This window comes from Hyposmocoma kahamanoa, unplaced genomic scaffold (assembly GCF_003589595.1).
Source record: "Hyposmocoma kahamanoa isolate Upper Pololo Valley unplaced genomic scaffold, ASM358959v1 80, whole genome shotgun sequence".
NCBI classification, from domain to species: Eukaryota; Metazoa; Arthropoda; class Insecta; order Lepidoptera; family Cosmopterigidae; genus Hyposmocoma; species Hyposmocoma kahamanoa.
Genome location: NW_020654051.1, coordinates 3,734,812 through 3,759,409, shown reverse-complemented (window position 1 = coordinate 3,759,409; position 24,598 = coordinate 3,734,812). Strand labels below are relative to the sequence as shown.

At 39.7% G+C, this 24,598-nt stretch overlaps 1 protein-coding gene across 1 annotated transcript in view; it reads right to left on the bottom strand.

Annotated features, from left to right (window-relative positions):
* Nucleotides 1–4,648: 4,648 nt before the first annotated feature.
* LOC113233854 (sodium-independent sulfate anion transporter) overlaps nt 4,649–24,598 on the bottom strand; it is a 31,943-nt gene continuing 11,993 nt past the window's right edge. Inside the window, exons 3-10 of the mRNA XM_026469075.1 lie at nt 18,853–19,073; nt 17,499–17,661; nt 11,899–12,063; nt 10,925–11,083; nt 9,495–9,595; nt 7,910–8,095; nt 6,805–6,969; nt 4,649–5,689 (exon numbers count right to left, since the gene is read on the bottom strand). Coding sequence (XP_026324860.1) covers nt 5,480–5,689; nt 6,805–6,969; nt 7,910–8,095; nt 9,495–9,595; nt 10,925–11,083; nt 11,899–12,063; nt 17,499–17,661; nt 18,853–19,073 — 1,370 coding nt within the window. The 3' untranslated portion in view covers nt 4,649–5,479. The remainder of the gene's footprint in view (nt 5,690–6,804; nt 6,970–7,909; nt 8,096–9,494; nt 9,596–10,924; nt 11,084–11,898; nt 12,064–17,498; nt 17,662–18,852; nt 19,074–24,598) is intronic.

The following is a 24,598-nucleotide window of genomic DNA, read 5'->3' as shown; positions in this document are numbered from 1 at the left end:
TCCCAGGACTCCTCGCTATCGAGCATGGCGGCAACCACGCTCGGCAACGAGAGGTCCTGCCCTATAGTCCCCGTCAGAGTGCGGCGCTGCTCATCCCACCGGCTACACACCTCTAGGGTGTGCTGCGCGGTGTCATCCGCAGCGCCGCACTCGTGGCACGACGGGGACGGTTCCCTCCTCGCCACCTTGTGCAGGTAGTGACCGAAGCAGCCGTGCCCGGTCAGCACCTGCACAAGGTGGTACGACAGTGGCCCATGGGACCGGTTTACCCACTCTACGAGGACAGGGCGAATCGCCTCTATGGTACGAGCACCATAGGGGGGATCCGCCAAGCCCTCTTTCCACCGGTCCCGCATGCGCTGCGCCGCGAGGCGGCGCTCCCGCTCCACCTCTTGGGGAGCGGGTAGCTCGCCTCGGTCCCTCATTCCCCGCCGGTAGGTGCGGACCTCCGCCAGGACCTCGGCTTCGAGGTCCCACGGCGGAGTACCGGCGAGGACGCATGCGGCAGCGCAGGCCACCGTCATGTACGCCCTGCACATTCGCAGGGCGACCACCCTCTGGGGCCTCCTCAGCAGCGACTTCGTCGCCGCTGATAAGGCCCCACTCCAAATGGGAGCCCCGTATAAGGCCATACTCCGGGTCACCCCGGCGTATAGCCTTCTGCATGGGGCTCCCGGCCTCCCGAGGTTGGGCAGGAGCCTGCCCAACGCCGATGCGGCGCCCACTATTCGGGGAGCAAGTTGCCGAAAATGCTCCCCGAAGTTCCATCGCCGGTCTAGGACAAGTCCCAGATATTTCATCTCGCTCCGGCCGACCGGGACCGATACTCCCGCGATGGAGATGTGGGCGCCTGCCGGCACCGCCCAGCCTCTACCCCTCCCGCCGAAGACGGCCACATCCGTCTTCGGCACGGCGACCTCAAGCCCCAGCAGTTGTATTCGGCGGACCACCATGTCCGCCGCTACTGAGGCTCTTCGGGCCGCCTCCTGGAAGGTGGTCCCCCGGACGGCCACCAGCGTGTCATCGGCGTACGCGATGACCGCCGTCCGGGGGAGCAGCGCGCCCCTCAGCACCCAATCGTACCCCAGGTTCCACAGTAGTGGTCCTAATACGGACCCCTGGGGTACTCCGCACCTCATTGGGCGCTCGGCGCGCCTCCCTTCCCTCGTCTGGTAGAGCACCACCCTGTCCTCCAGGTAGTGCTCCACCAGACGGCTGAGGTACCTGGGGATATTATGGTACCTCAGCGCCTCCCTAATAACGGCGAAGGGGAGAGTGCCGAAGGCGTTGGCTATGTCCAACGACACAGCCACCACGCCTTCCCTCTCGCCGTTACCCTCCTCCACGATGTGTCGCAGCGACTCCAGGGCGTCCCCGTTTTAAACCTAACTTAACCTAACCTAACCGAACCTAATCATGTCTTTGCGATAAACATCCAACATATCCTGAAAGAACAACGGTTTCGTTATAATTCGATTTTCGGTGTAATGAAAATTCGAACAAACGTTATTTCGGAAAATAAAAATTCGAGTTTGTGATAGGTTTACGTACGTATTTCTTTATTATTATATGACATTTTTTTTTTAATATTATTATTTGATAAATAACAATTTTAATTAATAATTGAAACCTCGGCCTACCTCTGCTGTTATTGTTATCCCTAACAAAGGGCTCATATGTGTAGCATTATTTTAAATTTAAGACATGTTTACCATATGAATGCAATAAATATATTGAGTATTGAGTATTGAGGTTACCCTTTTGAGGTCGGTTTTTTTAGTACTCTATACTGAGATTATTTTCCTGAATTTCATTACAATTTACTTTATTTCATGACAAAAACTAAACCATACGTAATGAATGATTTATGAAACTGTGATGTTTATTCATAGGTTTTTAGTGTTTAGTAAGCATATGCGTTATTCTCAATGTATAAAATTGAAGGAAATCATATTAGACTGTTGTATTATTACTAGTTTTTAGCAATAAGTACCTGGATATGATATAAACCGACAATTTGATCAAAGTGACCAGTAGTCAATTCAAATTACACGCCCACGTACAAAGTAAAACGCTTACGTTTTTTTTATTGAAATGCGTTCGAGATTGAAATCATCCATTGATATCGTATGAAGTGAATAAATTAATTTGTATTTTATCTTGATTTTTATAAAATTAATATAGAAGTGTAACTGATATGTAAGTTTTATACTATATAACTAATATTTTTAGGGACACGAATATGGATATCGAAAACATGCCGAGCACCAGTGAGCGGCCCTTGGTAACCTCTCCAGAGGTGACAAGGACACCTGAGGGCATCCTGCTAGTGAACAACCAATAGGTATTATTGGTCCAAACCCCAATTGGGAGGTTCCAAGTATATTAACCCAACTAATTTTATAAGTTAAACGAGTATAATCATAATTGTATGTGTATGTTAATAGCAAATAATCTTGATTTTATATCGATTTTGGTGGTTTGGAGATGGCAGACCCGCCTCTTTCACCGCGTGTCCTGATTGAGAAAGAGCCAGTGGAAATTGTAAATATATCTTTTTTATTTGAAGTAGCTGCACCCCATGGTTTCCACTTCATGCAATTATATTGACATTTAACTGCATGAAATTGCAAACTGGGGTAGGCAGAGACCTTGGACCTCCACTTGCCACGCTTTGGTTGAGTTTAGCTTTGCATGTTTTTACAGGATTATGACGAAACCTTAGAATCTGCTCTCGCAGTAGCACTGGCCGTCGACTTAGGTAGCGATGACGAAGAGAGACGGAGTAGCTCTCTCAGAGCAGTTTCTTCAGCTGCTGACATCAGAGGATGAAGAAAAGGACCCCGTAGACCTGGGACTATTTGACTGATCCCAGGACTACAGTACAATTCTGGGTAGGAGCCCGATTCATAACTCTTCGACATTTTAACCGAATCTTTCGATTGGATATCGTTGTCGAACCAAACGCTTTCCGAGCTATTCAGAACATTCCGAGTTAAACGTTCGGTTCGGATTCGGATACGATATCGTTACCCAACAACATTTACGGAGTTAGTCGGTGAAATAGAGAAAGAGAGAAAATCTTTTTATATACATGTTCAAGACTTTAAAGGCCTAAAATGTAGGAATGCATTAGTCTTGCATTAAAATAAATTAATAAAATTGAACAAAATCCAGACGTTATTTAAAATAATAAGAGATTTCCATTTTACATTCTTGCTTTGTAAACAATAGGACGTTCGATATAACATTCATTCGATAACTGTGTTCTGACACACACAGAACAAATAAATGCTGTTCTAGTAATCGTACGGCGTGTGACGCCATTTCGGTTCGGTTTCGAATAGGACAGTTTGACGTTCGATTCGGGTGAATAAAAATGAAAAGAAATCGTACGATATAAATCGAATCGGTCGACAACTGAGTTATCGTAAGGTTCTGAATCGACTCCCAGTAGGGACATGTTCACGAAAGACGCTGGTCCCAAAATTGAGAGGGCAAGCCCTTCAGGCGAAACTAAACACTACTTCTTCTAGTTTTTGGCGCCTGCGCACTGATATGCCATATTATAAACATAATTCCTAATACATTTTCATTCAAACCGCAAATGCAACGCGCAAGTGCGTTTGTTCTAAGCTGCCGCTATTCAAAGGTGCCTTCTTCTCCCCTGCTGCTCTAAACTCATTAGAGATTATTATTATTCTTATGTCAAAAATCATTTTGGATAATGTGGATAGATTTTATTATTATTATAATCATATTCATCCAAATAACTATCACCGTGTTTAATTATTGATTAACATTTATTGTGTAAACCATAGTTTCCCAAAGTGCTCCCGACCGCCCCTATCGGGCGCTGAAGAGTTCTATGGGGGCCTCGGAATCAAATGGGGGGCGTTGATTCTGTTCAGGGGTGGTAACACATTTGGAAAAAAAATGTGAATTATCTATATTAACTACCCTACATATTTAATTGCCTCCGTGGCCGGACGGTTACTATGCTGGACTGCCACGCAGAGGTCCCGAGTTCGATTCCCTAACCGGGAGAAATATTTGTATGGCCTACATTTAATTCTCTCGTGAGTTTGGATGTAATTTGTGGTAGTTTGTCTATGTGTGTGTCCATGGCACCCGCGATACAGAGTTTCCCTATTGCGGGGCTATGAGTTGAATATGAGCATTGAATATATGTATATTCATTCTATAATTTAATTCTTACAAAAAACTTAAAAAACAATATAATTTTATTCTTTGCGATTTTTCGTATTAAGGTAATATAAAAAAATACGTGCTTTCAATTATTTTTTTATGTTGGTGTTGAAATTTTTTTATCTTGCCTTAGTTTTTTCTTTTCTTGACTTAGTTAGGAAACTTATGGTTTAGACCTACGTTTCCGCGCCCATGTCATATTTTTTATTTATAATCATAAAGCACACTGAACTTATATTTAATTTGTCATCGTCAACATCTACACTTACCATCTTTGTTTTCACAAATTAATAACTTATAAATAATGTAAAATACGGCTAGCAATAAAACTACATTCTTTGTTTCTCGTTTACTTTTATAGAACAAAATATGTACACCATCCCCCGTAGCATAGCTACGTTTGACAGTCGCGACGCGCGCGATAAAATTGCGCACGCTATTGGCTATCTAAATTAGATCTGATTGAGACAGCCAATAGCGCGCGCTTATTACAATTTTATCGCACGTGTCGCGACTATCATGCGTGGATACGCATATACGCGCCCCGTAGCATATCAAGCATGGATATGCTACGGGGGCATGATAATTTATAGTACCTAGACTAGATGGTTCTACAATAAACTTGTACCTATAGGTACTTTCTCTATTTACAAATTAAACTATAAATTATTTTATTTGAAATCAATGCTTAATAACAACAAAATACTGATAAATTAATAGGAAACATTACTGTTTTGCACTGAATATTTATGGGGTATCCAGACGGAATCAATTAATATTGCTAACTAAATCAGTTGTAACTAAGCCAGTTGTAACAAATTATGAAACAGTGTTGTTACAAAGTATTCTTCAACTTCTTACTAATAAACTAACATGTACTTACAAGTAGACCGTAGTTAAAGCAGTATTGACTAAATGTAGTTGAACTACTTTTGTGAAAAACGTATTTAACACCTGTACGTCTTAATTACTAAAGCAAAATTGGTCAATGAAACATTGACCTTGCCATTTTCATACATATACTTCTAAGGGACATTTTCCCGTACGTCAAAATGTCACTTACGACATTTTAAAATTCAATACATAACCTTTAAATCTAGAGTGGAAATTTGAAATGTCATAAGAGAATGTCATTTTGTTAAAAGGAACATTTTGTCGTATGCGACATTTCAAATTTCCGCCATAATAATGTAATATCGAACAGTGAGTGTCTATTTTGTTTATTACGTTTGATATAGGTACTTTAGTGCGTGGTTGTGGTGTAAAGTAGTTAAGGGAGAAGAGGTGCGGTATCAAACACAGCTGTAGATGCCGTTGCAGGCATCACGCAGGCCAATGCATCGGAAATGGTAGAAGCCCGTAACGCGGTTTTATCGACGTCCGGTATGCCCTCCAAACGCCGTACTACCTCGGAGCTCGCATTGTATAGGATCAGGTGTTGATCGGCCTCTTTGAACTTCTTTATACTGCGCTGTAGTACCTGCACAAAGCATATAAATGATATAAATAAATCGACGCCTCCCACGTAAAGTATCGTATGTCAAAATTGCCAAGTTTACAGGGGAGCCTTTTAAAGTTCTAAATTCACTGAAATAAACATAACACGTGACTTTAGATTTCTCACTTTTATTCGGCAAATCTCGTAACACACGTTGAGTATCATAAAATCCTAGATATCGGTTAGATGATCTATTAGATGATCACTCTATGTGAGTAACAAGCTTTGCCAAATGAAACGGAGAACTTTAAAACACTCCCTGCAAACTTGGCAATTTCGACATACGATACTTTACGTAAGAAGCGTCGAAATAAGCAAGCATATAAATAAATGGTGAAATTACAGGCAAATGGGACTTGTCAACTTTGCCATCAGATCTTTGCGATTTAAAGCTCTGAGTGGCACAACTTTGCCAGTTGCAAATGCTAAGGACAGGCGTGTAGCTTACCATCAAGTACACGACTTGTTCGTCCCGTCACTTGATACTATAAAAAAAAATCTATCTAAAAAACTATTTCTTAACCGACTTGAAAAACAGGAGGAGGTTCTCAATTCGAATGTATTTTTTTCTTTTGTATGTATGGTACGCGATAACTCAACGACATTTGTGTATTTTGATGATTATTTTTTTGTTGGAAAGAGTGTACAATATTGGTTCCATTTAAATTTGAAGATCTCGGATGGCAAACTAAGGGATGAATCCGGCTGCGCGCGCTTTTCGGTAACCGATTTTAATAATTATCGTACTAAGTGACGGGAGCAACAAGTCGTGCGCCTGGTGGTAAATCACTTATTTTATTTATTTATTTCGTTCTGGCCACATGACCCATATAAAACAATACCTTATGGGTAAGGGTGCTGGTGATATTACAGGCACATGGGATTTGTCAACTTATGTCTCGGGGTTTAAAGCTCTGAGTGACATTGGAGCTGCTATGACACGTATAGCTTACCAACAGGTGCACGACTTGTTCGTGCCGTCACTTAATATTATAAAAAAAAGAGTTTTCAATTATTTTTTAGGGTGGTGGGCGTTGATATTTTTTATCTTGCCGTAAAGTTTGGGAAGCTATGGTCTAAAGTAAGTGCGTAGGTACCAGCACAGCAGCATCGTCGATCAGCGACAGCCGGGAGCAGTCGAGCAGCACCGGCCGCGGCCGAACGCGAGCCGCCGCCGCCGCCAGTCGCGCCGCCGCGTGCTCCGCGTTCATGTACACCAGAGCCAGCGTCGGCACCACGCGCGCCACTTCGCCCACTGCGGACTGCGGAACACACTCAATACATACTTCATATTACAGTACCGGCACGCTATGATGGCCGTTTTCACAGATTACAATAGTGAGGTCAAATCTCAATTCATTATCGAAAAATATAATAAAATGAGAGTCGCATTTATAACTTTTTAGATTTATAACTACTATTGCAAGGGGTAGCTGATTAAAAAGTTTTAATATAACTATTGACACAATGTATAACAATTAGTTCCTTCAACGTAGCATAGTTATGAATCGTCAAAACGGCCATCATAGCGTGCTGGTACTGTAGTCAAACATATTATATATTTTATCAAATGTGATTTTTTTGACACTGACATCAATATACTGAGTGTTTTTTAAATGGGACTGTATGGGTAAAACCGAAATTATAAAAGGTACAAGAAAACTGTTTTAGGAACCATTAAGTCTATATCGAGTTCTTAGGTTTTCGCGATTGTTACACATAGGAAATGAAACTATTTTTCCGGATTTAAATCGCGTATTTCAAACATTATTATACATATTAAACAGTATTTCAAACGAACTGACGTTTCGGGCCCTTTACAGGTCTCATGGTCACGGCTGACGACGTCGATTTGTTTGGAAAAACAAATATACGTGATTTAAATCCGGTAAAATAGTTTCATTTCCTAACCATTAAGTCTGTTTATGAAAACAATTTTAGTATAGTCAATGACTTGGTGAGGCGTGAGTTGTCCAGAAAAATGAATAAAATTTATCACTTTTTTTTAGCGCTAATCGACTCAGTTTCATGAAGGGATCATTTCATTGTACGGGACGAAAAAATCGGGACAGCCAAAGTTGGTCAAATTTCGTAAAATATTTTTCGTACAAAATTAATAAAATTGACTATTTTTTTTAATGCTATTAGACTCAGTTTCTTACAAGCGTGATTTTACCGCACGGGAAATAAAATCGGCCGCACCTTGTGCGCGTAGAGGTGCATGCGCGGGCGCATGAGCCGGCGCAGCAGCCGCGCCAGGCCGGCCAGCGCGCCCGCCAGCAGCGCCAGCTCCACGCTCAGCGCCACGCCCACCGCGAACGTCAGCGCCAGCACGGCCAGCTCGCCGCGCGCGCCGCGCCACAGCCGCGACACGATCGCCGCGTCGAACTGGGCGGACACGATATCCGGTAACTATCGGCATCCGGCCGGATACCGGACAGTTGAATAATATCCGGCCGGATACCGGATGTTTAATACTGACAAAATTACTCAATAACAGCGCCAAGTAAATTTATTTATTCATCAAATAGGATAGTTAACAATAAAAACTACACAGTCGTTAACATATCTGTATAATACTTGTAACTATCACTCTGTGGGGCTTTACTCCGATGCAATCATTCATCCTGCCCTCCTCATCGTAACTAACGTAATCGACATTTTTAGCAAAATTGAGTTATTAATATATCTGGGGTCAGCAAAACAAGATCTACAACCCCTCGTAATCGGTTTTTTAATATCTTATTTAGTTAAAAAATTACCGAAATGAAAGCGCGTTTGTTATGATAAAGGGAGCACCACAATATGCTACAAATCTTCGCCGTAAGGGTCAATTTATATTGCGGCGGAACGGAATGGAAGCTAATTTTTGTAACGATATTGTATATAGCGTAATAACGAACTTTTTGGTCAATTGTGTAACGTAAAAACTAGATACGAGCCGAAAAATCACGTCTCGCGTCGAGAATGAACACGTATTCGCGAAAATTTCGCAGCTGCCGACAACGACGAGATAGTGCTGGCAGACGCTGTGTGACGTCAAACGTCAACGAAATACAATAGCCTCAAGTCACAGTAGCGAGAAAGCTCGCGAATGCTCGAGTACTCCAGAGACCGCACGCGCTGCCATTCCACTCCGCCACAATGTAAATTGAGCCTAAGGAGAGAGTTTAGCTCCGTCACACCGGCTCAATACGGGTTGGAGACTGCACACATTATCCAAAGGTGGTGAACCTTCTTCGACATGCAAGTTTCATGACGATATGTTCATTCACCGTTAGTGAGAAATATCACTAGACAAGTGGTCCATGAATGGAGCCTCACCTAGCGACGTACCATCCCTTTCTATTACGTGCGGTACACCCTGGGCAACAATCAGTGAGTGAAGCACAATCTTTTGACCACGATGGCAAGCATTATAGAAAAAGACTAGTAGAGCTCCTTGTGAAAGAGTTCGTCCAGGGAAGTACTGCCACCTTAGCTATTTCTGCCGCCAAGCAGTAACGTGAGCAGTAAGGGTGTTGGTGAAATTACAGACACATATGGGACTAGTCAACTTATGTCTCAGGGTGGCAGTGCCCCTAAGATCTTTGCGACCCAAGCTCTGAATGGCACTGCAACTGTTATGGATAGGCGTGTCGCTTACCACTAGGCACGACTTGTCCTTCACTTGGTATTATAATTAAAATTGGAGATTCAAGCCGTCGAGCTTTCAACTGAAAAGCAACCACACTCCTACTAGGTTACCATTGCTGTAAAAAAGGTAGCGAACAGAAGGTAATATTACCATGAAGATGACAGCGCAGATGAGCACAGAAGACAGGCAGGCGCGCGGGATGAAATAGAAGTATTTGGTCATGAACGCCAGCGCCAACAATGCGATCAATCCTGTAACACAACAGCAACATACCGTTAGTATACAAATAACTCCATGCGATAATTAAACAATTACCATTGAAATCGTCGAAAAAACCAAACACTACTCATTCTTAAGGTAGATTTCCCTGAGAAAAATGACTAAAGGCCCGCCCACTGGGGGTACGGCACAACAGGTAATTTTTAGGTCACGAATATTGTTTAGTAATTTTCCGACAAATTTCAAATGTGGAATTGGAATTTTCAGTGGAATTTTTTTCGGAAAAATTACTGAAAAATTAAAAAAATTTGAAAAATATAATTCAAAGGGTCATTTCATATTATGTTCTTCGTTTAGAAATATTTTTTTATAGGAATGAAACTTTCGTTTTTTCTTTTCGTTTTCGTTTCGTTTCGTTGTTGACTGTCAACCGTGACCATGGGACCTGTAAAGGGCCCGAAACGTCGGTTTGTTTGAAAAAACAAATATACGCGATTTAAATCCGGAAAAATAGTTTAACAATCCGGAAAAATAGTTATAACAATCGCGAAAACCTAAGAACTCGATATATTTTTTTTAGTTTTATTTAGCGTGAATTATAAAATAAAATTGTATAGCTAAAAGCAAGGTAGAGAGAAACGAGATTTAAAATCATTGGACAACAGCGAAAAAAGGGAATCGTGAGTAAAAAATTCTTTATAATGGCTCCATCGTTTTCGTTCAGTATCTTCAACTTTTCAACAGGTGTCAATTACTGTGAAATGTGGAAAAATATTCAGAAAAATATTTATTTCTCAAAATGGAGATTTTTCCCTGACCCGACACTAGTCACAAGTAGTAATATACCTTAACATTATATGTAGTTGAAATGTCAATTATCGTCTGTTTAAAGGTAAAAACCACATAGTAACATTTTCTACAAAAAGTCTTTATATAGCTACGGTAAGAAAATCACTATCTCTGCAGGTGAAACTCAATAACAAGAAATCTATAATCTCAATAAGTGGTTATATTAGCAGAAAAATGGTGATTTTCTTACAACAGGTACACAATTTGGAGATTTTTTGTGGATTTGTAGAATGTCACTTATGTGGTTTTAACTTTAAGCAGACGTTATGTTGGTTGTCATCAAAATCTTCTCCCTTTTGGATATGGTGCTTTTGTTCTTCTTCAGCAAGACTACCAGTTTTAAATATGCAACTGGTAATAAACCAGTACCATCGGTATAACATTTTAAAAGAAAGAAGAAGAAAAGTAATTCTAATAATAAACAAACAAATGACACGTGGCAAAAGAAAAGTGTGTGAAAATAGAATAACTTGGCGTAATTATTGCGCTGCATAATAAAGTGCTATAAGTACCCGAGTAGAGACCAGCGAGCGGCGTACGTACGCCGCTGGAGTGCGAGACGGCTGAGCGCGTGAAGGCGCCGCAAGTGGGCATAGCGCGGAACAGCGAGCCCGCCATGTTGCAGAGGCCCAGCGTCACCATCTCCTGCGTCGCGTCCACTCGATTCACGGCTATGACCATACGACCATTACAACTATATAAATAGAGTTTATTTCACTATTGCAATATAACTTAATCACATACCTAATTTAATCAAATAATGTAATAATAGCGAACTGGTTGTTCACTATTATTACGGTTATTATTGCAGTTGGATTTCTGTGGAGAGTCTCTTTCAGTATAAATACAAAAAGCAGTGCCCAAAGCAAAAAGTTTGCCCGTTCACTTAAAAATTCAAAATAATAATAATTAATGATAACATGTGTATCAATACATTATTATTAATGTGTGCGTGTGTGGGTGAGTGCGTCCGTTTCTGTGTCCGTGTCCATGTCCGTGTCTGTGTGCGTACGCAGTTCGTGCTTGCGTGCGTGCAACCAGCATTTCACATATTCAGCCGTAGGTCGAGTCAGTCTAATTCCACTTATCAACGAGTTAGGCAGATTAATACTCGATTTTTTTTTATAAAAAAAACACAGATTTCAACAGTCGTAACATTTATTTGCCAGGTTTTCTTCAAATCGATTATCGGAAAGTGCGCGAAACTGGATGTATCCCCTAGTTGGCCACCTTCAGAGGTCGGATATCTTCTTTAAGTTTAAATGGGACCAATACTGAGGTACCGTTTTTCCATCAAACAAAGAATCATCAATCAATCGGTTCACAAGTCCGAGTTATCGCGTAACATACATACAAAAAAAATACAACTGATTTGGGTACCTCTTCCTTTTCCTCCACGGTAATGGAGATTGTTTGCTTTTCAAAGCTGAGTAAGATGATAAGTCTTACACGGATATTTCATCGACAGAAGAGAATGGATACTTACAGAACGCTTTGGCGATAGCGATGTTGGCCAACACCATGATGATGGGTGTCATGAGCACGCCGAAGCCCAGTCGGCCAGCCATTTCGACGAAACTCACGGTGCCATTTTCGCTGGCCACGCTGAACGGCGGCGCGGCCACACTCGGCAGGCCTGGCTCCACGCGGCCTGTCACAAAACATCTTTGTCATCACAATTGCTCGTAAACAGTTTATCGCCCTATTGTGTTTTACGTCAAGCATGATGAAGCATAGAAAAACTAAACATGTGCAATTTAACTATGTTTTACAAATTTTTTTTGTGAATTTAAATTCTGCAGTATTTTTAGAATTTGGAAATTATTTATTGTATATCTAATGCATTGTGGCTGCATACGTCCGTCCTTGTCTTTTATGACATTTTAGTTCATCATCATTATATCAGCCGGAAGACGTCCACTGCTGAACATAGGCCTCCCCCAAAGATTACCAGACTAGCCGGTCGGATGCGACGTGCGTCCATCGGTTATCTGCCGCAGGTCATCCGTCCATCTAAACGTCTTCCGGTTAGTGGTCTCCATTCAAGAACGTTTCTGCCACAACGGCCGTCAATTCTACGAGCTATGTGCCATGCCACTTCAACTTGTATCAATGTAACATTCTAGATTCATTTGCGAGCATTACATTTCATACTACCTCCCGCACCGGCGAGCATTCGCCTGCGAACATTTACAAACTACCTCCTTCACCGACGAGCATTCGCCTGTAATGTAACATCTAAGATTCGGTTAGACTGCGATTCCACTAGAGATGTAGACGAAGTAGCAAGACGTGCGTGCGAGTGCGTCTGAGAGCCCGTGAGAGCCAGGAGTGCCTATGAGTGCGTTTGAGCGCCTTTGAGTGTGTTTGAGTGTCTTGAGTGCATTTGAGTGCCTTTTAGTGCCCGCGAGTGCCTTTGAGTGACGTGGAGTGCCTTTGAGTACGTTTGGGTGCCTTTGGTGTCTTGAGTGCCTTACAGTTTTAGAGCCCGTGAGTGCGTTTTAATGCCTTTGAATGCGTGTCACTCAAAGGCACTCAACATCACTCAAAGACACTCGTGGGTACTAAAAGGCACTTAAGACCCTCAAAGGCACTCAAACGTACTCAAAGGAACTAAAAGGCACTCATCGTCACTAAAAGGCACTCGCGGGCACTCAAAGGTCGCTAAAAGGCTGAAAAGGCATTCGCGGGCACTAAAAGGCACTCAAGACCCTCAAAGGCACTCAAACTCACTTTATTGTTATACATAGTCATTCGTTTCATACGGTATAAGTACTTACCTAAATCGGAAATTATGCGATTATTTTTAGTTATTTATAATCAGATTACAAAAACCCATAAATACATAACTTATAGACTAACACTACACACATAATAATATAATAAAACACTAATGAACAATTATTATTTACACATATTGTCTGCGACGTGTAACGCAACGTGGGTGTCCAGCAGCCGGCTTCGGAAACTACGGTATATTGATACCCTTCGGTCAAAACTCATCCTTCATGAGGGTCGACAGAATTAACTAAGGCTTACACAGAATTACTTATGACGAGGAATATTGCAAGAATCGTTCGGATCGGACGCGCGACGCGCAATGACTGTCTCACGCACACACACACGGAGGGATGAAACGTTACGTCAGCATATGTATACAAGACTTTGTTATCAACTTATGTCTCAGGGCGACAGGCGCGGTAGCAGCGCCTTCAGGTCTTTACGATTTAAAGCTCTGAGTGGTACTGCAACTGCTAGAGATAGGCGTCGTGCGCCTGATGGTAAGCTACACGCCTGTCCATATATAACAGTTGCATTGCCACTCAGAGCTTTAAATCGCTAAGATCTGAGGGGCACTGCCACTAAGCCCGTCACCCTGAGACATAAGTTGACAAGTCCCATGTGCCAGTAATTTCACCAGCACCCTTACCCTTCAAACACGGAACACAGTAATGCTGACATTACTGTTTGGCGGCAGAAATAGGTAAGGTGGCAGTACTTCCCAGGACGAATTCTCTCACAAGGAGCTCTACTGCTAGTTAAACTTTACTTACTTTACTTAGTTACCAACGTAATGTAGTAGCCTGTTGTACATTGCTTCGTCCTAATAACATGTGGTTTCATTGTAATTTTTATAGATTATTTAATTCATTCATTAATTCAACAATTGTAAACTAGGTAAGTGTGTTAAAAGCTACTCAAACAAAGACAAGATAGATAAGTCGTTACAATGTAAGTTAGTTCATGATAGCAATTAAATATGACAATGGCATTTAGTTGTCTAAACAAAATGTTAGACCACTACGTGTGTGGAAAGATCTATTCAAGAAAATATGATTTTGTAACTTTATTGTCATGATTGTTGACGAGGTTATTGTGCGCTATTTTTTCCTGCTTTTGATGTTATTCTTCTTATTTTATTGGGATATGTAGTATATTTAAATGTTATTCAGGCTTCGATATAATAATTATAATTTTATTGATAAATTTAATGAGAATTATCGCGTTAATCCTGTGTTGCCATTGTAATAGTTCATTTTCATTTATTCATTTATTCTTTCAATAATACCTGTAGCGAATCGTTTTAGTTTTATATTTAAATTCTAAATTTAAATGTGATTGTTTTTGGCGTCTTTTCTTGACTATAATAAACTACAAGTAAATTTGCTTTGGCCTTGCTAACTCCTTGTTAGCACCCACCCGAATCCATTGATACAGTCCAATACAATGCCTTTTTGTCCCTTGCCAGATTTACTTATGATAATTATGGGGTATATTTCTAAAAGTCGCGCCGCGTTAAATTTATAGAGAATGTAAAACAACACCCTGCAATATTGGATAGCAGTTCCGCCAGTTATTCCAATCGACTCGATAAAGAAGGCCCATACCCTTAGAATAATAACGCATAGAAACTTAGCCCGCACACGCTAAGTGAGGCAAATTGTAGGACGCCCTATGGGCTTACACGAGCGAGCGGGCTGTCAGTGCTCAAGGTCAAGTTGCACCGCGAGCAGCTCAAAAATTTTTGCTAAAAATGACGAAATGTGCGGTAATTGGGTTTAAAAATAGATCAGACAAATATAAAATAGACACTAACATCACATTCCACAAGGAAGTAACGCGTTTCAACTTGTATTTTTATGTAAATATTCACTAAAACAGAAAATTAATTTCGTTGCAACAAGATACGGAAATGTTGCAAAGTAACGGGTTTTTTCTCCCCATTTTGCTATTCTGTTTCAAAATAATTATATTACGTATTTTTTTGAGAATAGGCAATATCGCGACGGTTGCATAATTTCTACAAATGTACACCGCCGTAAGAACATTGTAGGGAATTTACGTTAGCTATTTTTACGAAATATATTTAGTATTTGCCTTCATTAGTTTCATGTGAAAAATCATTATTCTTGTTCATCATACACTCATTTAAAAAAATTATCTTGCCCAGACTCAACAGTTCTTAACTAAAATTATTTCAGGAAACTAACACTGACTAAAAAGTCATCGTCAGTTCTCCAAAATCGTGTATAAATAACTTTCAGGTTCAGGTTCTTAATTGTTATCGTGTACTTTTCATGTAAACATACCCACAGATAATATCAGGCTATTTATATATTCAAATTCGATAGTCGCACTTAAACTCGCTTGTAGGTTTTTGTTCATATATGAGTTAAATAAGAATTGGGTAGTATTTAATAAGGTGCCTATTCGTGCCAGATTTGCTCGACATTGTCGATTGACAGTAACGATTGCGAATTATAGACGTTTTTGAGGAGTTTTAGAGTGCTTATTACGAATGTAGCATTAATTTCTAAATCCAAGATGGTTGACAACAATTGTCAAAAATGTATTTTTGGTAAACCATAAGAAAATGGCATGTATATCTGAATACAAAATGGAGGACAAGACTTCTAATTCTTCCTCTTCTAATTCTTTGCCATCTTGGATTTAGAAATATGTGCTATATTCGGAATGAGCAGCCCCTAATAACTTGAAAACGACACCCAACTTGCCATTATTCGAAAAATCATGCCCGCCATCTTGGATTTAGAAATTAGTGCCATGTTCTTAATGAGCACTCCCAAATACCTCGAAAACGACACCCAACTTGCTATTATTTGAAAAGTCATGTCCGCCATCTTGGATTTAGAAATAAGTGCTATATTCCTAATGAGCACCCCCAAATACCTCGAAAACGATCCCCAACTTGCCATTATATGAAAAATCGTGCCCGCCATCTTGGATTTAGAAATGAGTGCCATATTCGTAATGAGCACCCCCAAATACCTCGAAAATGATACCCATATTGCATTTATTTCAAAAGTCGTGTCCGCCATCTTGGATTTAGAAATAAATGCCATATTCGTGATGAGCACCTCGAATACCTCGAAAACGATTCCCATATTGCATTTATTCGAAAAGACGTGTCCGCCATCTTGGATTTAGAAATGAGAAAAGTCGTGTCCGCCTTCGTGTATTCAAATATAAATGCCATTTCCATAAGGATTACCAAAAATAAATTTTTGAAAATTCCTGTCACTTGACGTTGTCGATCAACAGTAACGATCGACAAAATCGAGCAAATCTGTAGGCACCTCTAACTTAACGATGAGTTAAATTATAACACAACATACAATTTCCCCACTTTTGAGGGAAATGTTATTCCATGGCATCATTATTTGTATATTTGTGTGCGTGCCGACGAGCGTAAATACAAGTTGCTTACGCCTACATGAATTTGATTTTTGCCTCACTTGTGACAGTTCGTTTTTTATGAAACTATCATTCTATGCGTTATTATTCTAAGCCCATACCTGTGACAATTTTGAAACTATAAGACTTTCGTGGTTATTCACTAAATGATTATCACTAGTATCAGGTTTCTTACCACGGTATGACTTCTTTTTATTTTTCAGTACATACCACGGTTGGTACGAGAAGCCATCGAGATCACGAAGTACAAAACATTTAACCGTGATGATGGTTTTAAACTGTCCAGTGCATTGAATCCGGTACTTGGTGCGTGCAGTAATAAAAACAAAAACACCTCGAGTTCAGTTTCGCGTGTGGATACAGTGAGTGTGGTTTGTGTGAAAAAAGTGAGTGACAATGGTAACGCCACAACAAATCGCGATGAAGGTAGTCGACGACAGCGCAAGAGGGTAGACAGATATGTCTGCTCTTAAAGCTGTCATCTGCCGCCGTCCAGTCAACCCGTGACCAAGGAGCGTGCAACCGTTCCGAAATATCGGGAAAATAAAAAGAAGTCATACCGTAGTAAGAAACCTGATACTAGTGATAATCATTTAATTTTGAAACTGAAACTACACCTGAAAAAAAACATAGCAGGTGTGTCATTTTTAATACCTATACGTGAAGTGTGTGCCCCAAGAACTAGGTAAAAATAATGTTTCTTTGTCAGAATCCATCGCGTAACTGAGTCGAAAGATAACACATTACTAAAAATTTGGTCGCACTTCAGCAGCGCGACAGTCGCGCGGCCGCCGCGCGGTTGCAGAGCTTCTAACAGCGGTTAATTTGAACGTGCCCTTATATTGAGATAAACGTTAACAAATATGTTACCAGAGAGTTTGAACCAGGGATGCGTGTTAGTGACAGGGTCGAAAGTGCAGAAAGCTAGCACGGAAGCTGCAGTTACCACCATCGCGTTACGACTGATCGAGATCAGCCAAAGCGTCTTCTTCAGGCTGGCGCGCTTCGGATTCACTGGGACGTCCTTAAGTTTCTGTAATACATACGGGTTTCGTTAAATAATAGAAAGCTAAGAAAATGCTTACTATTCGGTTGAAGACCGATGATTCCCAAAGTGTAATATCAGCATTACTGCGTTCCGGTTTGGAAGGGTAAGGGTGCTGATGAAATTACAGGCACATTGGACTTGTTAATTTATGTCTCAGAGTGACGGGCGTAGTGGCAGTGCCCCTCAGATCTTTGCGATTTAAAGCTCTGCGTGGAGCTACTATTGATAGGCGTGTCGCTTACCACCAGACACGACTTGTTGGTCTCATTACTTGGTATTACGTCGAGTATGTAACCAGAAATAGAGACGCAATGTCATTTAATTGGTTTGAAAACTATTCTGCCATATCATTACTGTGACAACTGCGTTCCGATTGGCCAGCCCGAATCCGAGACAATTGACGAGTGTCGTCGTGAAAATTGCAAAGTTACGTATTTAATTACCGATGAAATATGATTCCGTTTGTTTTGTAATTAGATGTTTTGTTGTTTCCCCACACCACCGAATGGAACAGCACGCCACTGTTAGAGATATTATCTTTATTGCAATAAATACAGAATATTTTTGGTATATACGGAGACGTACACACAGGTCAGTTATTGGCGCTGTCTATATTTCAGTGCAAAGGAGAGTTGATATTTATAAGTGATGTACCTATCACTGACGAGTTACCAATAATGTATGGCCCTTACTTCGTCTCTATTTCTGATTACATACTCGATGTTGTATTATAAAAAAAAAACAAATAAGAATCATTATAGTCGGTTCATAAATGTAGTCGCGTAATACACAAAAAAAACACCGTCGAATTGAGAACCTCCGCCTTTTTTCAAGTCGGTTAAAAACAAAAATGTAAACAAAATATAATTAAACCATTGACTCACAAATAAATGGACGACGGGTCTAACACACAAACCACGAAAAAAATGTCCCAAGTCAACCTATTGTAAAGGAATATGAAAAAGCTAAAACGTTGAATTTAAATTGTAATGTCATCGCATGTCACTGTCTAATGTCTAATTTTGCTTGCTTCGCTGTCAGTCGAACAAACGAAGACTAAAGCGTGAATGACGCTCTGTATACGATTTTAACGCCCTATAAGTTCGGACACTTTTTAGCGCGGACCCGACGTCCATATAATTGTAAGTCAATGAATTAAACGTAAAATTGTCTCACCCGAAGCAATAGTAGTATAGTACAGCACACAGCACCTAGCATACAATCTCCGAGCTGTGTTTCATGTAAATTCTCATAGACGTGCCGCAAATTGTCAAACACGTTTTCGGCTACGAAGCTGATGCCTAAAAGACCCTTGATCTGCGACGCGACTATTATCACTACTGTAGCTGACGTGAAGCCGGAGGTTACTGTTGGCGAAATCAAATCTACCAGGAAACCTGTGGAGAAGAATTAGATATTATAATAAATTATAATTTGTAAGAAGTGATTTAAAGTAGTGTAATTTAGTTACAATTTAATTAGAGTAAATAAACTGTACAATCAAGAGGGGGAACAGGAGACATAAGACACAGGGTATCCTAGTTTAGGCTCTTGTCTCTCACAACAGTACAGACTACTAAAAAAAACCGATATCAAAATCATCCCCTAGTTTGCCACCCTTAGAAGTACAATGTTTTCTTCAAATTGAAATTGGACCGCTTCTGGGGTACCCTCTTTCCAACAAAAAAAGATGGTTCACAAATGTCGGGATACAAAAAAAAAGAAAAAATAACATATACTGTTGCTATGTACCTATGTGATGTAAGAGAAAATAAAAAATATATTAATCTTATTATAATTATACTTTTTTTAATAAAAAAAAAACAAACGTCTTTTGCAAAGTTTCATTGAAAACGGTTAGCGGAAAGGGGTTGAAATTCAACAAACCAGATTCATTCCCTAATTTGCCATCCTTAGAGGTGGAATATTTTATTCAAATTTAAATGGGACTGATGCTGAGGTACCCTCTTTCCAACAAAATAGGAATCATCAAAATCGGTTCACAAATACCGGAGTAATAACGTCGCATATACACAAAAAAAATACAGTCGTATTGAGAATTTCACCCTTTTATTGAAGTCAGTTAAAAATAAAATTCAATATTATATAACTTTACGCATAAACGTTATATTTTTGCTTTCAAATAACTTAATCCCGCTCGTTGGTCCTGACTGAAAACTAGCGCCTTAAGTAACTTTGGCATATGCTGAGGCAGCGCCGTTTCACTGCTATGACAATCATGTTTTGTTTTTTCTTTTATGCTGAATCTGTATTTGTGTAATATCAGTGAATAAATTGTTTATCTGTCTATCTGTCTATCTATATTAAAAATAAACCGTGGTAGCCTAATGGTTTGACCTACCACCTTAGGCAGTAAGCAGAGAGTCGTAGGTTCGAATACCTCTGAGTTACTCAGAATTTATGTGCGAATTTGAAATTTACCATGAGCTTTTCGGTGAAGAATAATATAGTGAGGAAACCTGAACACATCTGCAAAGCAATTTCAATCTCAATCCGCAATGGGCCCGGTTGAGTGGTATCTACAGCCCCAGTCCTCCCATTGTAAGAGGAGGTCCATACTCAGCAGCTTATTTTATGTCTATTAATATTCGGTAGTAATAAAAGCTCCGAGAGTAAATTAAAGATGAGCTTATTCAAATTATGAATGTTACTGCGTTATTTACAAAGCTACCGATAACTTATGTGGAAATAACTTTGAAAAATCTTACCGACTAAATACTTCGGCAGATACATTGAATCCATGGCCAAAAATGCAGCCAAGAAGCTACCGGGACAGTTGCTTCAGCTGTACCATGCACAAGTCCGGTCGTGTATGGAGTACTGCTGTCACTTATGGGATGGCTCTGCTACCAACTGGCTACTTTAGATTCAATAGACAAACGTGCTGAGAGGCTTATAGGTGACTCGGAATTAGTAGATACGAAGCTGCAGAGCGTTGAACACCGCCGTAGTGTTGCTAGCTTATCGGTATTCTACAGGATATATCACGGAGTCTGTGCGATGGAATTGCATAATTTGATTCCGCCTTGCACTTTCCATCATCGGGAGACAAGACGTAGGCAGGGGTTCCACCCCTATGTTTTGGATATTCCCCGGATTCTTACGAAGCGTTTCGCTTCCACATTTGTATGGCAGGCGGCTATGGAGTGCAATTCCCTGCCTGCAGACTTGTTCCCCGAACGCTATAATTTGGACCTTTTCAAGGCGAGAGTGAATAGGCATTATTTAGGTGTGCATGCTACATCCTCGACCTCATCGTCACTTTCCATCAGGTGAGATGGAGGTCAAATGCGCACTTATTTCTTTATAAAAAAAACTCTACCAAATTCATTTATATTTTACCGAAAACTATTGTTAGCCATTTTTATCGTAAATCACTGACTGAAAATTTAAAAGTGACCTTATAAATTTCTTAAGCTTTGGTGCTTGTTAAACTAATTTATCATCATCATACAAATAGACAATAAATAAATATTAGATAATATCACATATGTTGTTCTGATCCCAAAGTAAGTAGCTAAAGTATTTGTGTTATGGAAATCGGAAATAACGATGGTAAATACCACAAACACCCAAACCCGAGGTAATATAGAAAAGTTAGTTTTCTACACTGACCCCGCCGGCATCGTACTCGGGACCTCAGAGATGCCGACATCATGAAAACTGGTGTGCAACACCACGGAGGAGGCCACACTACGGAGGTCGTCGGAGTTCATACGGAAATATCATACGGAAGTACAGTTTATTTCTCTTAGAATTGTAATTTGAACAAGCTCTTGATTGTTTGCGAAATATGATTCATTATGTCGGTATATTCTGTGTTTATTTTGCAGTAACACGTTTTAAAGCTGCTTAGCCTCACATTTAACCTCAATTCACTGCAATGTCATTTGTTTTTCGGAATCTTTGTTATTTCCTGAAAATAAGGTATAGTGCTAAATGGGCGATGCTTGCCTCATATGCCTTGGGGGCTGCACCATTGAATGTCTTCGAAACATGTGCAGTTTGGTTTTAGTCATCATCAGTGGCGGAATAGACTGTTCCAAATGAGTAGATAAATATCTACATATAGATACAAGGAATGACATAATAATATAATATTTAATAATATTTTTTATTTTTCTCTCAGCAAAAACATAGAAACTTAAGGTATAAAGTTACAGGGTTCACTTAAATCTAAATTGTGAGAGACAGGATCCTAAACTAGGGTACCCCCTGTGTCTTAGGTCTCCTGGCCTCCCCTCTTGAATGACATAGAGTAGTTAAGTGTCTATATAACCTCAAATGGCTTTGGTTGATTCAGCACAACAGTGAAAGCGATGAATCAATCACTTTAGAAAAAATATAGGTACACTGATTGCTATCCGGTGTGAAAACATGATTCCTACAAATTTTCACGATACAAGTAGACAAAAAAACACAAAATTTCCTCGAAATTTTACAAGAAAACCGCTGTATCAATAGGTACTTTACATATACCAATGATTTATTTTATATCGACTGAGCTACTTAAATAGAACACGTATAGTATTCGATATACATTTTTCAAATAGCTTTATTTCATTTATAAAAAATAAATTCTGAAATAAAGCCAGTGGTCCTCCCGCTCGAGGCAAGCAAAATGAACTGTATTAGTACGGCAAAAAAATTAATTCGATCGACTTTTAAAACCATCATTAATATGTGATATGATAACTTTTTCGAATTTCTGAAATAGCCTTACTGCATCCCAGGCTAAACCTACTCACCTAGGGAGCTAGTAGAGCAGTAGAGTTCGTTATGAAAGAGTACGTCTAGGGAAGTACTGCCACCTTACCTATTTCTGTCGCCAAGCCGTGATTTAAGCATTACTGCATTCCGGTTTGGAAGGGTAAGGGTGCTGGTGAAATTACAGGCACATGGGATTTGTTAACTTATGTCTCAGGGTGACGGCCGCAGTGGCAGTGCACTTAAAATATTTGCGATTTAAAACTCTGAGTGGCATTGCAACTGTTATGGATAGGCGTGTCGCTTACCACCAGGCGTACGACTTGTTCGTCCCGTCCCTGGTATTATATAAAAAAAATATATTAACATATAATTTACTAAATATTTCGTGGTTTTAACCACTCTATGACATTCCTTGTATCTACGTGTAGATATTTATCTACTCATTCGGAATATGCTGTTCCGACCATCATCAACATTGTGCGTTCTGTTGCAAGAGATCGAGTCTGTACTAAGGAGGGTTAGATAGCAATCCACTACGTTGGTTCAATACGAGCTGGAAACACGCGTCCTTTGTCAAAAACCACGTGATCTTGGCATGAGATTCCTATTTGATAGAAGAATGTAACAATGGTGGAGCTCAACTCAGAGTCAGATACTCGGCATGTTATTGGTACAGAACCTTCTACGCATGCGTTAAGATAAATCTCTCTTTGTTTACAATCGCGTCGGTGAAATAAGGTGGGATTGTAAAGATAATAGTGTTTGTTTGCGACACATCGCAATGGCGGATGTTTCTTTCTATTTCAGAACTTATCTTCGTCGACAGCGACATTTGATGGCTTTGTACATCCGCTGAAAACACACTTAGTGTTGCATAATAATAATAAATTGTTTTCGCTTATATCACCGCTTAACACCGGGTGAGACTGTTACTAAGCGTCGGACTAGATATTTACATAAAAAAAATGTTTCAGACGGCTGTTACTATGAAGCGTTTCTGATTCAATATCGACTTGATGTTCGCTGCTCAATGCCTCTAGCATGAGTTTACTGTAACAATTCTCGTTAGCGACAGCGTAAAATATTTGTCATCGAGTATATAACCAGAAATAGAGACGAAATGTCATTTAATTTGTTTGAAAACTATTCTGCCATGTCAATACTGTGACAATTGCGCTTCGATTGGCCTATGAAACTTAGACTATGGAAACTAAAGGACATGTTATGTTGACATATATAAATCAGACGTTATATGTATATGATGCATTTCGACATTGAAAACATAAACATGTTATTGTCTTGTTTAACTCTAGCGTGCCGTCTTAAGCCAAAAGAGATAGCATTACATTGGTCTGTGTCAAACACGGGAATCGAAAATATGTAACGTCATCTTAAATGCCAACCGTGTCCATTTCGCAGTACATGAGGTACATGATACGGTTGTTAAACGGAACTACATTAAATGTCAAAACAAATGTTTTTCCAAGTGTTTTATTGAATTATTCACATGTATTGTAATAAAATGGACAAAAATATTGACAGTGAGAACAATTAAGTATTAATAAAAATTCGTCGCTGCAGCATTACGGGATGTGGTATTTGAAAAGCGAAGATCGACCGAATGTAACATTGTACAGCCACGTGTTATTTTTCTATCTATAAATCTCACAAAAGCCCAAATATCTCGTGTAATTAGACATATTTAAGTAGTTTATACATAAATCTTGCCAAATATTGCTTTGGTTTCTTCAGATTGTCTGTTTGTTTGTATATTTTGATGATTGTTGTTAACGATTATTTTGAGATAGTGTTGTTCTTGGAAGTGTACATATTATCGATATTCTGTTAGTAAAATAATTCACTACGAGGTTTTTATTATTATTATTTTTACTATTTCAAGTTTACCTGCAAATCAAAAAAGAAAAAAGAATGGTTGGAAATCATACCGCCGTATAATAGTACCGAATATAAACATTGAATCAAGGACCATCTTCATTTATTGTATTCGCTTCATTTTGAAGAGTGAAATTTTAACATAACTTTGAATGTAACTAGATTACATGATAATGCAATTTCATCATTAGGTTTTTTGGTAAATAATTTTATATTTAATTTAGATTAAACAAAACTCATTTACTAGGCATTCTCAGTTCCTGAAAACAAAGTTATCCACTCGTTTCCGATTTTTTCC